Source organism: Biomphalaria glabrata, chromosome 2 (genome assembly GCF_947242115.1).
Source record: "Biomphalaria glabrata chromosome 2, xgBioGlab47.1, whole genome shotgun sequence".
In the NCBI taxonomy this organism is placed as follows: Eukaryota; Metazoa; Mollusca; class Gastropoda; family Planorbidae; genus Biomphalaria; species Biomphalaria glabrata.
In genome coordinates, this window is record NC_074712.1 from 31,018,292 (window position 1) to 31,038,112 (window position 19,821).

The window sequence follows — 19,821 nt, forward strand, 5'->3', positions numbered from 1 at the left end:
TCTCTCCTTCCACCTCTCGTGTTCCTCACGCCTAGCCTTCTCCTCCCGTTCATGTCTAGCGGCTCCATCCGCCTTCGCCTCTCTTCTCAACCTCTCTTCCTCCGCCTTCGCCTCTCTTCTCAACCTCTCTTCCTCCGCCTTCGCCTCTTTTCTCAACCTCTCTTCCTCCGCCTTCTCCTCTCTTTTCAACCTCTCTTCACGCTCAAGTCTGGCTTTCTCCTCAGCCAGCGCCTCTTTTCTTAATCTCTCCTCTCGCTCAAGCCTAGCCGTCTCTCGTTCAAACTCCTCCTTCTTGGCTCTCTCGTATTCAACCTTCTGTTCTGCCACATACCTCTCCAACCTCTCACCATCATACCCGAGAGCACGGCCGTCACTGATGAACTGGGCGGTTAGAGTCAACCTCGTCTCCATCACACAGACTATTAAATACTACTTACAGTCTAACTATCACTAACAAAAACCAAAGTTAGATCATAGTGAGAAAAAGGGAAAAAAAATATTTCTTAATTACAACGGGCTAACTGAAATCACGGGCGCATCGACAAAAACAGGGCCAAGGACTTATCTGCTCAGTATCCCGCGTCGGAAGAAACACGCCTCACTCCAGGCTCCGCAGAAGAGAAAAGCCACAGACAACCAAAGCCACAGGAGCAGACCAACGGTTCTAACTTCAGGACGGTTCCGGTGCACCAGCCAGCAAGACACACAGATCCCGTCTACAGGCACTCGATCCACTCACACGTTGCCGCTCAGAGTCAGAGGATTCAGGCGTTGGTGACAATAAATAAAAGAACAGGTTACAACAGTTTCAAAGAGTAACTACACACTCTAAGTTTTCCGATACATATTGTGAACTAATCCCATTAGGCAAAATACAAGGGATGCCCAACTAATCTAACGTGTGCTATACCTAAAGCATCAGACCGCTCAAACGGCTTAAATGTATTTAATTTTATTTAATACATAAACATTACATATATGTCATATGTCTTATGTTGGCCTTAGCGGTCAAATCAAGGGCACATAGGTCACAACGTTGACATTTACATATTGTTTCCCGGACGAGCCCCCATTTCTGTCAGGTGGGTTTTGTCCTCGCGCTCATCTAGGGTATGATGTACTCCGCCGGGCTCCCCACCTGAACAGTGTTTATTAACTTTATGCCGGGGTTATAAGTAGCCTTGGCTCGTCTGCCTGGGCACCCCTAACAGTCTAGTAATCAATTTATGCAATAAATATCTAGGCACGAATAAACCAAATATTAACGTATACTAGTGAATAACAATATTGCATATAACAACAAAGGTTTAATGAGTTAATGATATATATGATATGAGGCATACATTATGAACAAATATCAATAGCAATTACAAATTACATTCAAAGGACTATAGCACACCTTAATCTCAGTGCCATAGTCAATCAGGCATCACAACGCCAACCCAACGCCAACGGCCAATAGTCAACTACCAGGCCTACAACTCAGACTTGACTCCAGCAGAGTCCCAAGCCTGCGTCCCTAGATAAGAAAAATACGCACTCCTTTGATACCGCCATTCTCACGATTATAAAAGAAACGATTGTAGAGCTACGACATGTAGAAGATAGTAAAATAAACTAACTTACCCAATACTGGGGAATAACACCACACAGATAACTCAATCTCAAGGCTCACCAAGTGAACACAAAGAGACTCATCTCAAGGCACAACAAAAGAACAATGACACCAATATAGCGCATCCTTAGGAACAGAACTAATAAGACCTTATGGTGCTCAAACGAAAATACCCTACAAGATGCGCACGACAACACAGACATCCATCCATACAAACATATATCTATATTATAAAGTAGAATGTGAGGTGTATGTATGTATGTATGTATGTATGTTACTTATAGACATCAAAACCGCTTGACCAATCTTGATAAAACTAGGCAGGAATGTTCCTTGGGTACTAACTTAGACCGTAGTGTATGTATTGTAGCCCTAAAACAAACTTAAGACCCTCAAAAAAAAAAAGTTGTCCGACTCTATTACAGCTATAGTATTTTATGGATCTAGGCCATGTCTACAATGTTGACATGAGAAAAGATCGAAAGGATTTAGACCTAGATCTAATTCTAAGAAATACACTTTGCGCAGATAGTTTTTTACTTTGACACATGAAAATACAAAAAAAAGATCCATTGATTTCATTATATAATAAAATTAACCTTTAATTTTGTGTTTCAAAAGCATTTTTTACATAAATTAGCCCCTTATATCAGTGACTACAGATTTCCTGACGAACATTCTTTCATTAGACAATACCGTAATGAATCGCATACTAAAAATTAATTCGTTTAATTGTTTACTTTATAATCCCATCCCTAGATCTAAAACTCTAATTCAACTCTAAGATAATAAAACTTCTCTTCGCACAGATAGTTTTATACTTTAACACATAAACATATTAATTAAAGTCCATTCATTTCATATTTTGATTAAATAAACATTCAAATTTGGTTTTCTAAAGCTACATTCGTTTACGAAAGCTGCGAAGCCGAGTTGAGATAGGCCTAAATCTATATTCATTCATGAATCGCGTACTTAAAATTATTTCGTTTAATTGTTCACTTTAAAATCCCATTCATTTGACAAAGCTATCGCTCTTTTCGTTTTTAATAGATATGTATGTATCGGCTTCGGGTAAACCCATTTTCGCAAAAATAATTTTATTTTCGTAGCGAAAGAGAAAAAACTTAAAAGGATCATTAGCTACGTTTAACATACATCTAAATCCAATCCACTAGATTAGTAAACACAAACTTAGACCCGCAGGCCGCGGGTAATGTCAGGCTAGTATATATATATATATTACGGGGCGAGGGGGGGGGAGGTAGAAAAAAATCTCCCCCCAAAAGCCCCCCGAAAAAATTCCTGGCTACGCTCATGCGTTCACCAGACTAATGATTAAGAATACCCTTCACAAGACTAATGATTAAGAATACCCAACACAAGACTAGATGATTAAGAATACACAACACCAGCCTAATGATTAAGAATACCCCCCAGCTTAATTATTAAGAATACCCAACACCAGACTAGATGATTAAGAATACCCAACACTAGACTAATGATTAAGAATACCCATCACCAGACTAATGATTAAGAATACCCAACACTAGACTTGATGATTAAGAATACCCAACACTAGACTAGATGATTAAGAATACCCAACACCAGAGAGAATATCCATCACCAGACTACTGATTAAAAATACACAACAGTAGACTAGATAATTAAGAATACCCTACCCCAGACTAATGATTAAGAATACCCAACCCCAGCCTAATGATTACGAATACCCGACCCCAGCTTAATGATTAAGAATACCCAACACGAGACTAGATAATTAAGAATACCCAACACGAGACTAATGATTAAGAATATCCATCACCAGAATACTGATTAAGAATACCCAACACTAGGCTAGATGATTAAGAATACAACACTAGACTTATAATTAATAATACCCATCACCAGACTTATGATTAAGAATAACCAGCACTAGACTAGATGATTAAGAACACCCAACCCCAGACTAATGAGATAATGATTAAGAATACCCAACACCAGAGAGAATATCCATCACCAGACTACTGATTAAAAATACCAACACTAGACTAGATGATTAAGAATAACTAACACCAGCCTAATGATTAAGAATACCCCCCAGCTTAATTATTAAGAATACCCAACACCAGACTAGATGATTAATAATACCCAACACTAGACTAGATGATTAAGAATACTCAACACCAGAGAGAATATCTATCACCAGACTACTGATTAAAAATACACAACAGTAGACTAGATAATTAAGAATACCCTACCCCAGACTAATGATTAAGAATACCCATCACCAGACTAATGGTTAAGAATACCCAACCCCAGCCTAATGATTACGAATACCCGACCCCAGTTTAATGATTAAGAATACCAAACACGAGACTAGATAATTAAGAATACCCAACACGAGACTAATGATTAAGAATATCCATTACCAGAATACTGATTAAAGATACCCAACACTAGGCTAGATGATTAAGAATACAACACTAGACTAATAATTAAGAATACCCATCACCAGACTTATGATTAAGAATAACCAGCACTAGACTAGATGATTAAGAACACCCAACCCCAGACTAATGAGATAATGATTAAGAATACCCAACACCAGAGAGAATATCCATCACCAGACTACTGATTAAAAATACCAACACTAGACTAGATGATTAAGAATAACTAACACCAGCCTAATGATTAAGAATACCCCCCAGCTTAATTATTAAGAATACCCAACACCAGACTAGATGATTAATAATACCCAACACTAGACTAATGATTAAGAATACCCATCACCAGACTAATGATTAAGAATACCCAACACTAGACTAGATGATTAAGAATACTCAACACCAGAGAGAATATCCATCACCAGACTACTGATTAAAAATACACAGCAGTAGACTAGATGATTAAGAATACCCAACCCCAGACTAATGATTAAGAATACTCAACCCCAGCCTAATGATTACGAATACCCGACCCCAGCTTAATGATTAAGAATACTCAACACGAGACTAGATAATTAAGAATACTCAACACGAGACTAGATAATTAAGAATACCCAACACGAGACTAATGATTAAGAATACCCAACACGAGACTAGATGATTAAAAATACCCAACACCAGTCTAGATGATTAAGAATACTCAACATCAGACTAATGATTAAGAATGCGCAACCCCAGACTAATGATTAAGAATACCAACACCAGACTAGATGATTAAGAATACCCAACACCAGACTAGTTAATTAAGAATACCCAACATTAGGCCAATGATTAAGAATACCCAATCCCAGACTAATGATTAAGAATACACTACACCAGACTAATGATTAAAAATACCCAACACGAGACTAATGATTAAGAATATCCAACACCACACTAATGATTAAGAATACCTAATCAATTAAAGAAGGAAATTCTTAGAAGTTAAAAGTGTAAACAGAAGAAAGTCATCCCCTACTTCCTCACACTTGTTATCATTTTGGTTGTTTAATTAATGTACATATTGATGCTGACCAGACAACTTTGTGTCCTACAGTGGCTTATACTAGACAGACCAATCTACACAGACTATTATTTTTTTACTATCACCTACGCAATTTACGGATTCGGACTCTTTTTGATAATTAGGGAACTGAAGAGCGCTCTTCTGTTGGTAAGTTGTTGTTTTTGTCTTATGAATTCACTGATGTATATATTTTTAACATTTCTTATTCTGTTAAGTAACAAATCTTTAAAAAAAAACAGGTCATGAAAAAATAAAATATTTACATAGAGGTTCCTGCGTGTTTTAATGTCGATGTAATTTTAAAAACTACACTTGAAAAAAGAGCACCAATACAGTACCAAACAGTACCAATAAAATAGTTGTTAAGGTCTTTCTAGATCAAGATACTTTATTTACAGTTAGGGTCGAACTTTATGTGTAAATATTAATTAGGCCTACAGTTAAGATTAATTTTAGTACAGATACATTGTTTACATTGGTGTTAAACTTGGTATCTAGACATTATTTACAGTTGTTAAACTAGATGCAGAGAAGTTATTTATATTTTGTATTAGATAAATATGAGTCTTTCAACTATATAGTTGTTATGTATGACAGTCTTATCATTTGTTCGTTCCCAGGGCTGCCGCTACTTAAAAACTTGGTCCTTCTGGATGACCTTGACCTCAATTGTCTTTATCCTTATGTGTGTCACACCGCCTGGATACGGGCCATGTGATCAAAATTGGCGCCTCTTTGCTTACGGAGCGTTTTGGTTCCTGATCAGAGAGTCCATTATGGTTCAAAGGTAAAACTCTAGATCACTGGCGGATCCAGGGGGGGGGCGGTAGGGGCGATCGCCCCCCCCCCCCACTCGGCCGACACCCCCCCTTCGGGGGGGGGGGCCGGACGAATTATAGTATAGAATTCACACATTTTGTATGCGAATTTATTACTTATTTTAATAATAAATACTAATTATTTATATTTCAACCTATTTTTAGATTATTTCGCCCCCCCTTCTAGTATTTTGGCCGATTTGGTAGGGTCGGGAGGGGGCGATGGTATCAATCCACCCCCCCCCCCATCATAAACTTTTGAGTGGGGGGGGGGCGGTCCTATTTATTTGTAGAAATCACAGCTTGCTAACAGAATCAATTAAATATCTATATGATTAAAACTTGTTATTGGTATTTTAACCGGTCTTTATATAATTTCGTTCACCTGTTGGCTGATTGGAAGGGGAAGAGCGAATACCTCCACTGCCCTTCCCATCTAAACCCTTCGAGTGGGGGGGCGGTCCTACTTTTATGGAGAAATCATAGTATGTGAACAAAATTAGTCAAATATCTATATAATATAAACAGGTGGAAGTGCGATACATGCAATCACCTTCCCCCCATCGGACAAACCAATACTTTTTCTTTTTGTATTATAGCAAGAAATTACAAAATTTAAAAAAATCTGTCACTAATATAATTTATATATGCTATAAAGTAAATTCTTATATCTCAACCCTATTCTTTAATGCAAAATGCAATCAACAGCAGAAATTATAAAAAGGAGCGAGAATTAATCGTTTTCATTGTATCGCCCTTCCCCTTTCAGGACAGAGTTTGTGTAATTTGACATGAATTTATCATAACTATTTTAAGAAAGACTTTTTCAAACGAAATTTTTCAATATAAGTCTCGGTTGAGATGAGTTCAAAAGCCAGATAATCTTTTCCTAGTCGACTTTTTCCAACCTTTACTCTATCTCATATTTTTCTAGTTAAATAAATTTAGGACTATAACTCACAATTTATGCTAGAATTTTATTGAATATTATTAATCAAATTTTTTTTTTTCGGCGGCGATTCTCAAAACCTTAATCTAAATATGTGGGGTATCTAATCTTTTCAAAGAACAAATCGGTTTTATTTGCAATGTATTAAGAGACTATAAATTCATATTAGAATATTTTTCTCATTATTCAAAAGGTCCTTTATAATAGAATGAATAATGAGCTGTAGGTCAGGAGAATGCGTTACTGCAGTGAAGAATGCCAGAAAACGCTTTTAGCGTCGAGGCTTCGCCCCGAACCTCACTGATGAATAATAAGGTGTAGATGTCAGGAGAATGCGTTTTTTGCAGTGAAGAATGCACTTTTGGGTACGGGGCGAAGCACTAATAAATAATGAACTGTACATGTCAGGAGAATGCGTTTCTGCAGTGAAAAAATGCAAGAAAACGCTTTTTGCGTCGGGGCTTCGCCCCGAACACCACTAATAAGTAATGAGCTGTAGATGTCAGGAGAAAGCGTTTCAGCCGTGAAAATGCAAGAAAACGCTTTTGGCGTCGGGGCTTCGCCCCGAACCCCATTGATAAATAATGAGCTGTAGATGTCAGAAGAATGCGTTTCTGCAGAGAAAAATGCAAGAAAACGCTTTTGGGCGTCGGGGCTTCGCCCCGAACCCCACTGAAGAAGCGTACAGCGCTCTCCCAGACCCCCAAGCTTGCAAGAGAAAGACTGTTTTTTTTTCTGTTTTTTTTTCGCCGAAGATTGAGAAACAGTCTTATTTTATTCTCATATATATATATGCTGTACGCACGTTTATGCACAGGGTTAGGGTTTACTGGGCGTTAGGGTTAGGGTTTGGAAAAAAATCGCCCCCCCCCACTCCAAAGTTCTGGATCCGCCAGTGCTCTAGATAGCTACAAACACATGTAGAATCAAGAGCAAATTGCTTTGTAAACAACTATCAAAAACTCAGGTTTCCAATCCATGGGCCGTGACTCTAAAAACTCCAAAAGAGATGGAATCTAAAACAGTGCAGCGATTGGCTGTTTTTTTTTATTTTTTAAAGTAAATGTTTATATAAAGCTTTGATAAAAAATTCACTCTACATCTACTTTTAAAGACCTGCATATGTTCAACAGTTTGCTTAGCACAAACTTAGATCTAACATTTTTGTTTTAGGTTTGCTGCCATTGGTTTATATTTCACAATGTTCTTTGAGGTCTTCGGGACAATGTTAAAGGTAATGTCTACATCGTTTATTGTTTCAAAATAGAATTAACAATTGTTTTGCTTGCAAGTTCCTTCAGAAAGGAATATTATTGCGCCCTAGTTCAAACCTTCTGCAGGACAGCTAGGGTAACATCGGGCAGGGTTGGAACTCCGGACTATCGTCACAACGGTCTGAAGCGCACGCCTTTCGACCAGGCAACCATGGATTTACCTGGTATTGAACTATTTGACTTCATTTTACTGTTATTGCACATGAAATGTGATGAATAGTCTAGTTCAGGAGTATTTTACTGTTATTGCACATGAAAGTTGATGAATAGTCTAGTTCAGGAGTATTTTACTGTTATTGCACATGAAATTTAATTGTTTAGTTCAGATGATCAGTTTACATGATAAGTATAGAGCAAAATATAACAAAATTCTAACAATGAAGAAATAATGAATAGAAATTTAAAAAAAGATTTGTATCCAACTATACATAGTGACATTAAACAAGACACAGAGTTGTACTCGGGTAGACTGATAGTATGTCTGAGCTCAACAGTATAATGTAAGAAAGCGGAGTCGTACAAACACACACACACATTTTGTTCTTGTTTTAATTAATAAGAACATGCTTTTGATTCAAACAGTTTCGTATCTATTTAGTTTACATTCTTCCAATACACTACTTAACCAATGCTCGTAGGCTCCCCGGACCTTTTCTAGAATAAGACAGGTAAGATGACCGACGGAGATAATTTGAGATCCAGAGGCGTAGCAAGAGAGGGTAAGGGGGTGCATGATGCTCCGGGCACTACTTTCTGTGGGGCACTACTTGCTCAGGGTCGCCAAAGCATCTCCAAGACAAACAACAGTGCCCTGAAACGTTCTATTCAATTTCCAATAGGGTTCTGTCTAAATATTTTGTTTTACTTTAGAACTTATTTCCTTTTGTAATCCTACCTAATGTGTACGCTATTTTAAGCTCTACAGGGATAGATATAATGCGTAATGTTATGTTGATCACAACGTGCCAGGCTGATCCAAAAATACAAAAGAGTTTTTAAATTATTAGAACTTTTTTTTGTTGAATATTAAAACCCAAAGTTTGAAAGAATTTTTTATGACAAACACAAATGTAGATATACATCTGAATTCTATAAAACTCATATCGTGCATATTGATGTATATGAAACACGCTTATTTTTATTGTCTGATTCGTATTTTGTTTTCTTTTTAATATCTACGCCAGGTTTTTACTTTGATGATCTTTTTCGGCTTCGCATTAAACATTCCACTGTCTTTAATGATGAAACAGGTTGGTGAAAGGAATAGTTAGTAGTTTAGTAATTGTTTAGTTATTGATTAAATGTCCACATTTTAGATCTATATGTTGTCAACACTCTTACACAGTGTTAGAGATTGCTTGCTAGATCTTTGAAATGTTAGCTCGGTGATCTTTCAAATGTTAGTGTTATGATCTTTGAAATGTTAATGCTGTGATCTTTAAAATGTTAGTGCTGTGATCTTTGAACTGTAAGTGCTGTAATCTTTTAACTGTAAGTGCTGTAATCTTTATTGCCAGGACGGATTTCGAGAACCTGCTCAAGGTTTGTCCTCCATTCTTGCCATGACGATTGGAGAGCTCAACTTTAGAGATAATTTTATCAAAGGAGACAACTCGCCTTTTGACATTGATCTGTATATATTATTCCCCTTGTTTTGTATTATAATGAACCTATCACTAATGAACCTAATGGTAAGCAAAACATGGACATTTAAATAATATATATATATATATATATATACATTAAAGTTGATTAATGATATGCTTTTTAAAATTAATACGTAAAAAGTTAGCAACTAATTAAGAAGAAATCTGGCAACTAACTATAAAGAAACCTAGCAATTAAATATGAAGAAACCTAGCAACTAACTATGAAGAACTTGGTAACTAATTGTGAAGAAATCTAGAAACTAATTATGAAGAAACCTAGCAACTAACTATGAAGAAACCTAGCAACTAAATATGAAAAAACCTAGCAACTAACACAGTGTTTCTCAAACTTTTTTGTCTGGCGGCACAGTAAACAAACTACAAAAATGTTGCGGCACACTACGAAGAGCAACAGTTTTTTTTTATAATAAAAAGAAAAAAAAAGATTTTACCAGTTTTTAAGTATTACATTTAATGTGAAGGGTGTGCCTTTTTTTTTTAGAGCAAATGCGATCTAATCGAGGCTCCAGAGTCGACAAACAAACTCGCATTTCATCGTCTATTGTAAGAAGTCTCTCTCTTTTCTTAGATTTGATTTCAGTCAGTGCTGAAAATCCAAACTCACAAAGCCACGAAGATGCAAATGGAAGAATTATTTTGATTGCTTTTAAACTGATTGCAGGATATAACTTGTTGATTGAAATCCAAAACACATCCAGGCTTTTCTCTGCAAAACATGACTTAAGAACTGCATCATTTTTTAAATCAATGAGCTGCTTTGCTTCTTCAGTTGTCAGATTTGTAGCTTCATTGTTTCCAAATGGAGAGCTGACCCATCCATATTCATTGTTTCCAAATGGAGAGCTGACCCATCCATACTCATTGTTTCCAAATGGAGAGCTGACCCATCCATACTCATTGTTTCCAAATGGAGAGCTGACCCATCCATACTCATTGTTTCCAAATGGAGAGCTGACCCATCCATATTCATTGTTTCCAAATGGAGAGCTGACCCATCCATACTCATTGTTTCCAAATGGAGAGCTGACCCATCCATACTCATTGTTTCCAAATGGAGAGCTGACCCATCCATACTCATTGTTTCCAAATGGAGAGCTGACCCATCCATACTCATTGTTTCCAAATGGAGAGCTGACCCATCCATACTCATTGTTTCCAAATGGAGAGCTGACCCATCCATACTCATTGTTTCCAAATGGAGAGCTGACCCATCCATACTCATTGTTTCCAAATGGAGAGCTGACCCATCCATACTCATTGTTTCCAAATGGAGAGCTGACCCATCCATACTCATTGTTTCCAAATGGAGAGCTGACCCATCCATACTCATTGTTTCCAAATGGAGAGCTGACCCATCCATACTCATTGTTTCCAAATGGAGAGCTGACCCATCCATACTCATTGTTTCCAAATGGAGAGCTGACCCATCCATACTCATTGTTTCCAAATGGAGAGCTGACCCATCCATACTCATTGTTTCCAAATGGAGAGCTGACCCATCCATACTCATTGTTTCCAAATGGAGAGCTGACCCATCCATACTCATTGTTTCCAAATGGAGAGCTGACCCATCCATACTCATTGTTTCCAAATGGAGAGCTGACCCATCCATACTCATTGTTTCCAAATGGAGAGCTGACCCATCCATACTCATTGTTTCCAAATGGAGAGCTGACCCATCCATACTCATTGTTTCCAAATGGAGAGCTGACCCATCCATACTCATTGTTTCCAAATGGAGAGCTGACCCATCCATATTCAACTGTTGGAAAGCAATGCTGCAATGCTGACTGTGTGTCAAAGTGTCCAGAATTTCGGGGGTGATTTCTTTATTTGAAGCACATTCATTGTAAGTAGGAAAGCAGTCGAAGACTCCTTTCGAGATCTTACTTTGCCACAAAGACAATTTTTCACCAAATGACTTCAGTTTGGAGAATGCAGTGATGATGGTTTCTGATGGTCCTTGAAGACTTAAATTCAATTAATTTAATTTGTCAAATAAATCAGAGAGAAATGTCACCTTAACCCACCAGATCTTGTCATGAATAGAAAATCCAAAGTCTTTTTTTTCAGCCTCCAAGAATGAAATCAGCTCAGCCTTGAGTTGGACTACACGCTTTAACACTTTTCCCCTGGAAGCTAACGAAATTTGGTGTGATACAGGAGACATTTGTAGTCAGAATCCATTGCTTCACAGAGCTGAGAGAAAAGTCGGGATGCAAGCGGTCGAGATTTGATAAAGTTTACAACTTGAATCACTTGATCCAGAGCAGACATCAAATCTTTTGGTAATGATTTGAAGGCAAGAGCTTCTCTGTGGATCATGCAGTGAACAACTGATACATTTGGATTTTCTTGACGCACAAGAGTGACAAATCCCTTTCTATTTCCTTGCATGGAAGGACAGCCATCGGTGCAAACGCAGACACAGTTTTTTTCCACTGTAACTTGAAGAGCAAAATGTTTTCGGTCACCACTTTGAAAATATCTTCGCCTTTGGTCGTAGTTGGTCTTTTCAAAATAAAATTCGTTGACACATTTTTCATCCTTTATGAACCGAATAAAAGCTAGCAGCTGGGCTTTGCCGCTAACGTCAGTGGACTCATCAACTTGAAGAAACCACAGCAGAGACACTTTTGGAGGCATCGGGTCCAAGGATGGTTTCAACAACTATTAGAAAGCGGCGCAATGACTGATTTAGCCTCTGTGTGTGCTTTCTTGCGTTTTTGTTTATAACTGAGAAACCTTATAACTTGCAATCAATCCCTTCTCTGGCAGCTTTAGGTACTTCGTAAGTTTCTGAGCTTGTTTATTTTGTTGAGCGTTGATGTTTTCAAAGTATTTCTTCGGTTGCGATTTTACCGCTGGATATTTTGTTTCCAAGTGTCTCTTCAATTTGCTTGGAAGAAGCGCCTCATTCGACAGAGTTGCATTGCAGATCAGACAGAATGGCAATGGAGCATCTTCAGGTCCCGAAGATATGAAACCATATCCGATGTCATCTTCTTTGTACCTTCGTTTGGTTCCTTGCTTTTCATTTAAAGCTTTCGCAGTTTCATTCTTGCTAACGTATTTCTCCATGGATAACAATGAATAAGGCTTAGTGATAACTTGTTATTATTAGCATACACCTAACCAATTTACATGAAACGCATCGCTTATTATTATCGTTACCCAATTCAAGAACTGCTGTGCTTCTGCTAAGGCGGCCAACTTTTAGTCATTATAATAATATATGAATAGTGGACAATTTCATAACTGGTCGTTACGAGTGGGGATGTCATCGCAACGTGAATTAAAAATTTAATAGTAGACAGACTTGTGTAACGCTGCACGTGTGGCGTTCTGAAAACTCCCGCGGCACACCTGCAAATCTTCGGCGGCACACTAGTGTGCCGCGGCACACAGTTTGAGAAACACTGAACTAACATCTAACTATGAAGAAACCTGGCAACTAACTATGAAGAAACCTAGCAACTAAATATGAAAAAACCTAGCAACTAACATCTAACTATGAAGAAACCTGGCAACTAACTATGAAGAAACCTAGCAACTAACTATGAAAAAACCTAGCAACTAATTGTGAAGAAATCTAGAAACTAACTATGAAGAAACCTAGCAACTAATTATGAAGAAACCTAGCAACTAACATCTAACTATGAAGAAACCTGGCAACTAACTATGAAGAAACCTGGAAACTAACTATGAAGAAACCTGGCAACTAACATCTAACTATGAAGAAACCTGGCAACTAACTATGAAGAAACCTGGCAACTAACTATGAAGAAACCTGGCAACTAACTATGAAGAAACCTGGCAACTTACATCTAACTATGAAGAAACATGGCAACTAACTATGAAGAAACCTGGCAACTAACATCTAACTATGAAGAAACCTGGCAACTAACATCTAACTATGTAGAAACCTGACAACTAACTATGAAGAAACCTGGCAACTAACATCTAACTATGTAGAAACCTGGCACCTAACTATGAAGAAACCTGGCAACTAACTATGAAGAAACCTGGTAACTAATTGTGAAGAAATCTGGTTACTAATTGTGAAGAAATCTAGAAACTAACTATAAAGAAATCTAGCAACTAACTATGAAGTAACCTAGCAACTAATTATGAAGTAACCTAGCAACTAATTATGAAGAAACCTAGCAACTAACTATGAAGTAACCTAGCAACTAACTATGAAGTAACCTAGCAACTAACTTTGAAGTAACCTAGCATCTAACTATGAAGTAACCTAGCAACTAACTATGAAGTAACCTAGCAACTAACTATGAAGTAACCTAGCAACTAACTATGAAGTAACCTGGGAACTAACTATGAAGTAACCTGGGAACTAACTATGAAGTAACCTAGCAACTAACTATGAAGTAACCTAGCAACTAACTATGAAGTAACCTAGCAACTAACTATGAAGTAAGCTAGCAACTAACTATGAAGTAACCTAGCAACTAACTATGAAGTAACCTAGCATCTAACTATGAAGTAACCTAGCAACTAACTATGAAGTAACCTAGCAACTAACTATGAAGTAACCTAGCAACTAACTATGAAGTAACCTGGGAACTAACTATGAAGTAACCTGGGAACTAACTATGAAGTAACCTAGCAACTAACTATGAAGTAACCTAGCAACTAACTATGAAGTAACCTGGTAACTAATTGTGAAGAAATCTGGTTACTAATTGTGAAGAAATCTAGAAACTAACTATAAAGAAATCTAGCAACTAACTATGAAGTAACCTAGCAACTAATTATGAAGTAACCTAGCAACTAATTATGAAGAAACCTAGCAACTAACTATGAAGTAACCTAGCAACTAACTATGAAGTAACCTAGCAACTAACTTTGAAGTAACCTAGCATCTAACTATGAAGTAACCTAGCAACTAACTATGAAGTAACCTAGCAACTAACTATGAAGTAACCTAGCAACTAACTATGAAGTAACCTGGGAACTAACTATGAAGTAACCTGGGAACTAACTATGAAGTAACCTAGCAACTAACTATGAAGTAACCTAGCAACTAACTATGAAGTAACCTAGCAACTAACTATGAAGTAAGCTAGCAACTAACTATGAAGTAACCTAGCAACTAACTATGAAGTAACCTAGCATCTAACTATGAAGTAACCTAGCAACTAACTATGAAGTAACCTAGCAACTAACTATGAAGTAACCTAGCAACTAACTATGAAGTAACCTGGGAACTAACTATGAAGTAACCTGGGAACTAACTATGAAGTAACCTAGCAACTAACTATGAAGTAACCTAGCAACTAACTATGAAGTAACCTGGGAACTAACTATGAAGTAACCTGGGAACTAACTATGAAGTAACCTAGCAACTAACTATGAAGTAACCTAGCAACTAACTATGAAGTAACCTAGCAACTAACTATGAAGTAACCTAGCAACTAACTATGAAGTAACCTAGCAACTAACTATGAAGTAACCTAGCAACTAACTATGAAGTAATATAGCTATGAATGTGTAAGTAACTATATATGTTAGGTTATATATTGTATATTTTTTGGTCGAAAAAATCCCTCCTATATTTTTGCTTTTTTGAATTTCCAATAAACGGTCTTCATTTGAACAACTCTCCCCTCCTCTCCCATTTTCCCAACTGGTCCAGACAAGCGGTGGGATCATAGCGTATGGAGAAAGTTAAAAGTATGTAATAGCGCTAAACCAAAACAATTGGTAAAAATATTTTTAATCGCATAGACTTATTATTGTTGATCTTGATCTATTACAAATTTAATTACATGACTTGTCCAAAGAAATTTATACACATTATAATAAGCTTTTTTTTTAAAAATAAAAGGATTTTCTTTTTGTACTTTGCTTGCTTATATTTTTCTTGTTGCTTATTTTGACCGTGTTTAAAAGGAAGCGGAAATGAAAATTCAATATGACGTAGGCCTAAGTTTTTAAATAGTTGAATGTAAGAAAAAAAGAAAAAGATGAAGTCTTATTTGGCTGCGGTTGAAAATTAAATACCAAAATTTGCGATTTTTCGCGAATTTCAGCGTTCAGACAGCGATCTTTCAAAACCGTTTCTAAGCGAGAACCTAAGAGTTAAAAGGAACCTGAACGAAAATTCATGCGAATCTGTTTGACAGCTGCAGAGATCTTTTGATAGATGAATGAATGAATTAATCAGTCAGTCATATTTCTATATGCTTAGACAATTAGTTTTTTTTTAGCATTTCACCAAAATGGGTTATATTTTTGCTAGCATCTTTTTTTTGCCAGATTGGTGTGGCTGTAGGTGACATCAGCAAAGTTGAAAGGAGAGCTTACCTTACTCGACTAAAAACACAGGTAACCGAATCAATACCACCCGAAACATCTACATAACATGACAGACAACACAGGTAACCGAATCACTACCACCCGAAACATCTACATAACATGACATGCAACACAGGTAACCTAATCAATACCACCCAAAACATCTACATAACTAGACAGACAACACAGGTAACCGAATCATTACCACCCGAAACATCTACATAACTAGACAGACAACACAGGTAACCTAATCAATACCACCCAAAACATCTACATAACTAGACAGACAACACAGGTAACCGAATCATTACCACCCAAAACATCTACATAACTAGACAGACAACACAGGTAACCTAATCAATACCACCCAAAACATCTACATAACTAGACAGACAACACAGGTAACCTAATCAATACCACCCAAAACATCTACATAACTAGACAGACAACACAGGTAAATAAATCAATAAAAAAACATCTGCTTAACTGGACAGACACAAAGGTAGCTTAATAAAAACACATCTACATCAGACAAATCAGGTAAATTAAAAGAAAAAAAGTAAAAGTTACTTTTCAGACTTCATGATCTATGGGGCAGATGATGTAGTGGTCATCTTATTCTGTGTCCCAAGGTTAACGGGGGTATCATGTGGCCAGCACAAGACCAACCGCCTTTACTTTTCCCCAACTAATGTCAGGTATCCATTAGAACTGGGTAAACTCAAAGGCGCCCTAAAGATCCCGAAAATAAAAATCACATTCTTCATCAGGATTCGAACTACTCAGCAACACAGATAAATTAATCAATAAAAAAACACATCTATTTAACTGGACAGACAACACAGGTAGCTTAATCAATACAGGTAATTTAATCAATAAAAAATCCCATCTACTTAACTATACAGACAACACAGGAAACTTAAGAAATAAAAACACATCTACTTAACTATACAGACAACACAGGAAACTTAAGAAATAAAAACACATCTACTTAACTATACAGACAACACAGGAAACTTAAGAAATAAAAACACATCTACTTAACTATACAGACAACACAGGAAACTTAAGAAATAAAAACACATCTACTTAACTATACAGACAACACAGGAAACTTAAGAAATAAAAACACATCTACTTAACTATACAGACAACACAGGAAACTTAAGAAATAAAAACACATCTACTTAACTATACAGACAACACAGGAAACTTAAGAAATAAAAACACATCTACTTAACTATACAGACAACACAGGAAACTTAAGAAATAAAAACACATCTACTTAACTATACAGACAACACAGGAAACTTAAGAAATAAAAACACATCTACTTAACTATACAGACAACACAGGAAACTTAAGAAATAAAAACACATCTACTTAACTATACAGACAACACAGGAAACTTAAGAAATAAAAACACATCTACTTAACTATACAGACAACACAGGAAACTTAAGAAATAAAAACACATCTACTTAACTGGACAAACACCGGTAACCTTCAATTCAAGAACGAAACACATAGCTAACTAGACTGACAACACAGGCAACTTAATCAACAGCCTAGCTGTAATATCAACCTAACTAGCCGTACATTTTCTTGTCTGTCAGATCAAATATCTACTGGATGCTGAAGTGATGCCCTCTATGTGCATACGGCAGTGGATGCATACTGAAAGCGTCATTGTCATGCCCAACAACCATCCAAAGTCATTATTTACCAGGGTAACGCCATTCTTAATATTAATGCCTAATCTATGTTAATTACCAACCTTCTAGCTACTTAAGAGAAGGAAAACTCTGAATCCGAATCTCGGAGTCAACACTGAGAAAAAATCAGTAACCAGTGACCCTAAGGCAGCTTGAAGGACACAGAGCTACACCTTGGCAGAGTCTGCGACGCCCCGCTGATCACAAACTGTATTGGCACTTTGCCTTTCCTTTGGAAACATCAGCTGCCTGGGGAGGGGGGACTGCTGTGTGGGCGACATGTTTCCGACCCTAGCTAATACCCAGGAATTTATCTAATTTCTATGAGATGATCTGTAGTAGCTTTTGAACCCAAAGAGGCCATAGATAGATCTGTGAACAACTGTGCCGTGTATTACATTCCTAACTTTCTAATGACATATTTTGTTTTCCTATTTTTAGGTGGGTTTTTTTCCTTTCAACTTTTAAAAATTATCTCATAAAATACGTCAAAGCTTATATGAACTGACTCTTTCTGTCTGTCTGTCTGTACACATTTTGAACATTTTATATCTCCACATCCATTTTCTATAAAAAAAATAAAAATAAATAAAAACATAATTAACCAATTAGTCAATTAATTATTTCGTTTGATACCAAAAAGGTAAATAAATCCTTCAGTATTAAAAGATATGGCTAAATATGTGGGTTTTTATCTCATTAGAAAATTGTACACCTTATTTCTCCTACCCCTTTTCTCGGTTTAAGTAATATTTAGTAAGGGAACCATGGATCAATAAAAAAAAACAACAATTATTCAATTAATAATTAGTAACATTTTTTGGTTGATATAAAAAAAGTCTACATTATTGAGATATATAGTTGTAAATGTGGAATTGTACCCAGTATATACTAATATGTTTTTATATTTTGCTTTTTTAATGGTTTTTTATTTCCAGCTGAAAAGAGCTTATGACAGCGGGGAGCAAATTCTGTACATGAAAAAGAAAATAAAGAATGATTTCCCCTTGGACACGAGTGTTGACTTGAAGCACGAGTTGGAAGAACAAAAAGTCCAGTAAGTGAAATCGATGGCAACATGACACACGAGAAACTTCGATCAACCTTCACCTTCTAGTCAGATTAAGTTCCTACTGATTTACTGTTACTTCTTTTGTCAGCTCAGATGACTATAACCGTACAGTTTAGCGGTCCTCAAACTGATATGGTTTGCTTTGTATCAATCACATTTTAACGTTGAAGTTAGCTTTACGCAAAGAGTTGACTTGCTCAAAATAAAAAGAGAAACATTTATATTATCTCATATGCATACGTAAACATAAAACTGTATGGTCCTTTTCGAATCCTGGCGAGGACTATAGTTTAAATTATTATATAGAGGCAGTTTTTGACATGTAGGCTGTATAAAATAAGCGTATGGTACATTGTAGAGTTAGAAATTCTATTTTATTTAGACTTGACATTAAAAAACTAACTGTGAAGTTAAGAATTAAGTAAGGCAATTTGTAAAGCCTGCACATTTGAAGAAGCGCCGAGAACGAGAGTTTTGCGGGAATGAGTGACATGAGAACTCTACTGCTTTAAGCTTTAATCTTGTGTTGCCCGCATGTTACTCTAGTGTGTTATTGGCGTGTGAAAGCTAAAGAACTTTTTAAAGCATCAGATACTTTAGCCTTCGACCCAGGCAGATGAACTCCGAAAATACGCACTGGCAGGTTGAGAACTGTTGCTCAACATTCGTATTACGACTCACGAACTGTATTGAAATGTACATTGTCTATTGAGACTAAACTTGTTCTGTTCTATAGAATGGACTATACAATATCGAGTTCATACTTAAGATCCACGACATTGATCAGTGTAATCTATATCAGATTTGTAAAATACTACTGTATATATAGTTTGTCCAACGTGGTTTGATGACAACGTTTGTAATTCGGGTTGGGGTG

General features: G+C 36.6%; 1 protein-coding gene across 1 annotated transcript in view; it reads left to right on the top strand.

The window, feature by feature from the left end:
• Positions 1 to 19,821, top strand: part of LOC106067605 (serine/threonine-protein phosphatase 6 regulatory ankyrin repeat subunit B-like) — an 85,607-nt gene that overhangs the window by 59,174 nt on the left and 6,612 nt on the right. The window contains exons 21-28 of the mRNA XM_056020029.1: positions 5,159 to 5,275; positions 5,749 to 5,915; positions 8,069 to 8,129; positions 9,354 to 9,419; positions 9,687 to 9,860; positions 16,119 to 16,187; positions 17,774 to 17,887; positions 18,811 to 18,929. Coding sequence (XP_055876004.1) covers positions 5,159 to 5,275; positions 5,749 to 5,915; positions 8,069 to 8,129; positions 9,354 to 9,419; positions 9,687 to 9,860; positions 16,119 to 16,187; positions 17,774 to 17,887; positions 18,811 to 18,929 — 887 coding nt within the window. The remainder of the gene's footprint in view (positions 1 to 5,158; positions 5,276 to 5,748; positions 5,916 to 8,068; positions 8,130 to 9,353; positions 9,420 to 9,686; positions 9,861 to 16,118; positions 16,188 to 17,773; positions 17,888 to 18,810; positions 18,930 to 19,821) is intronic.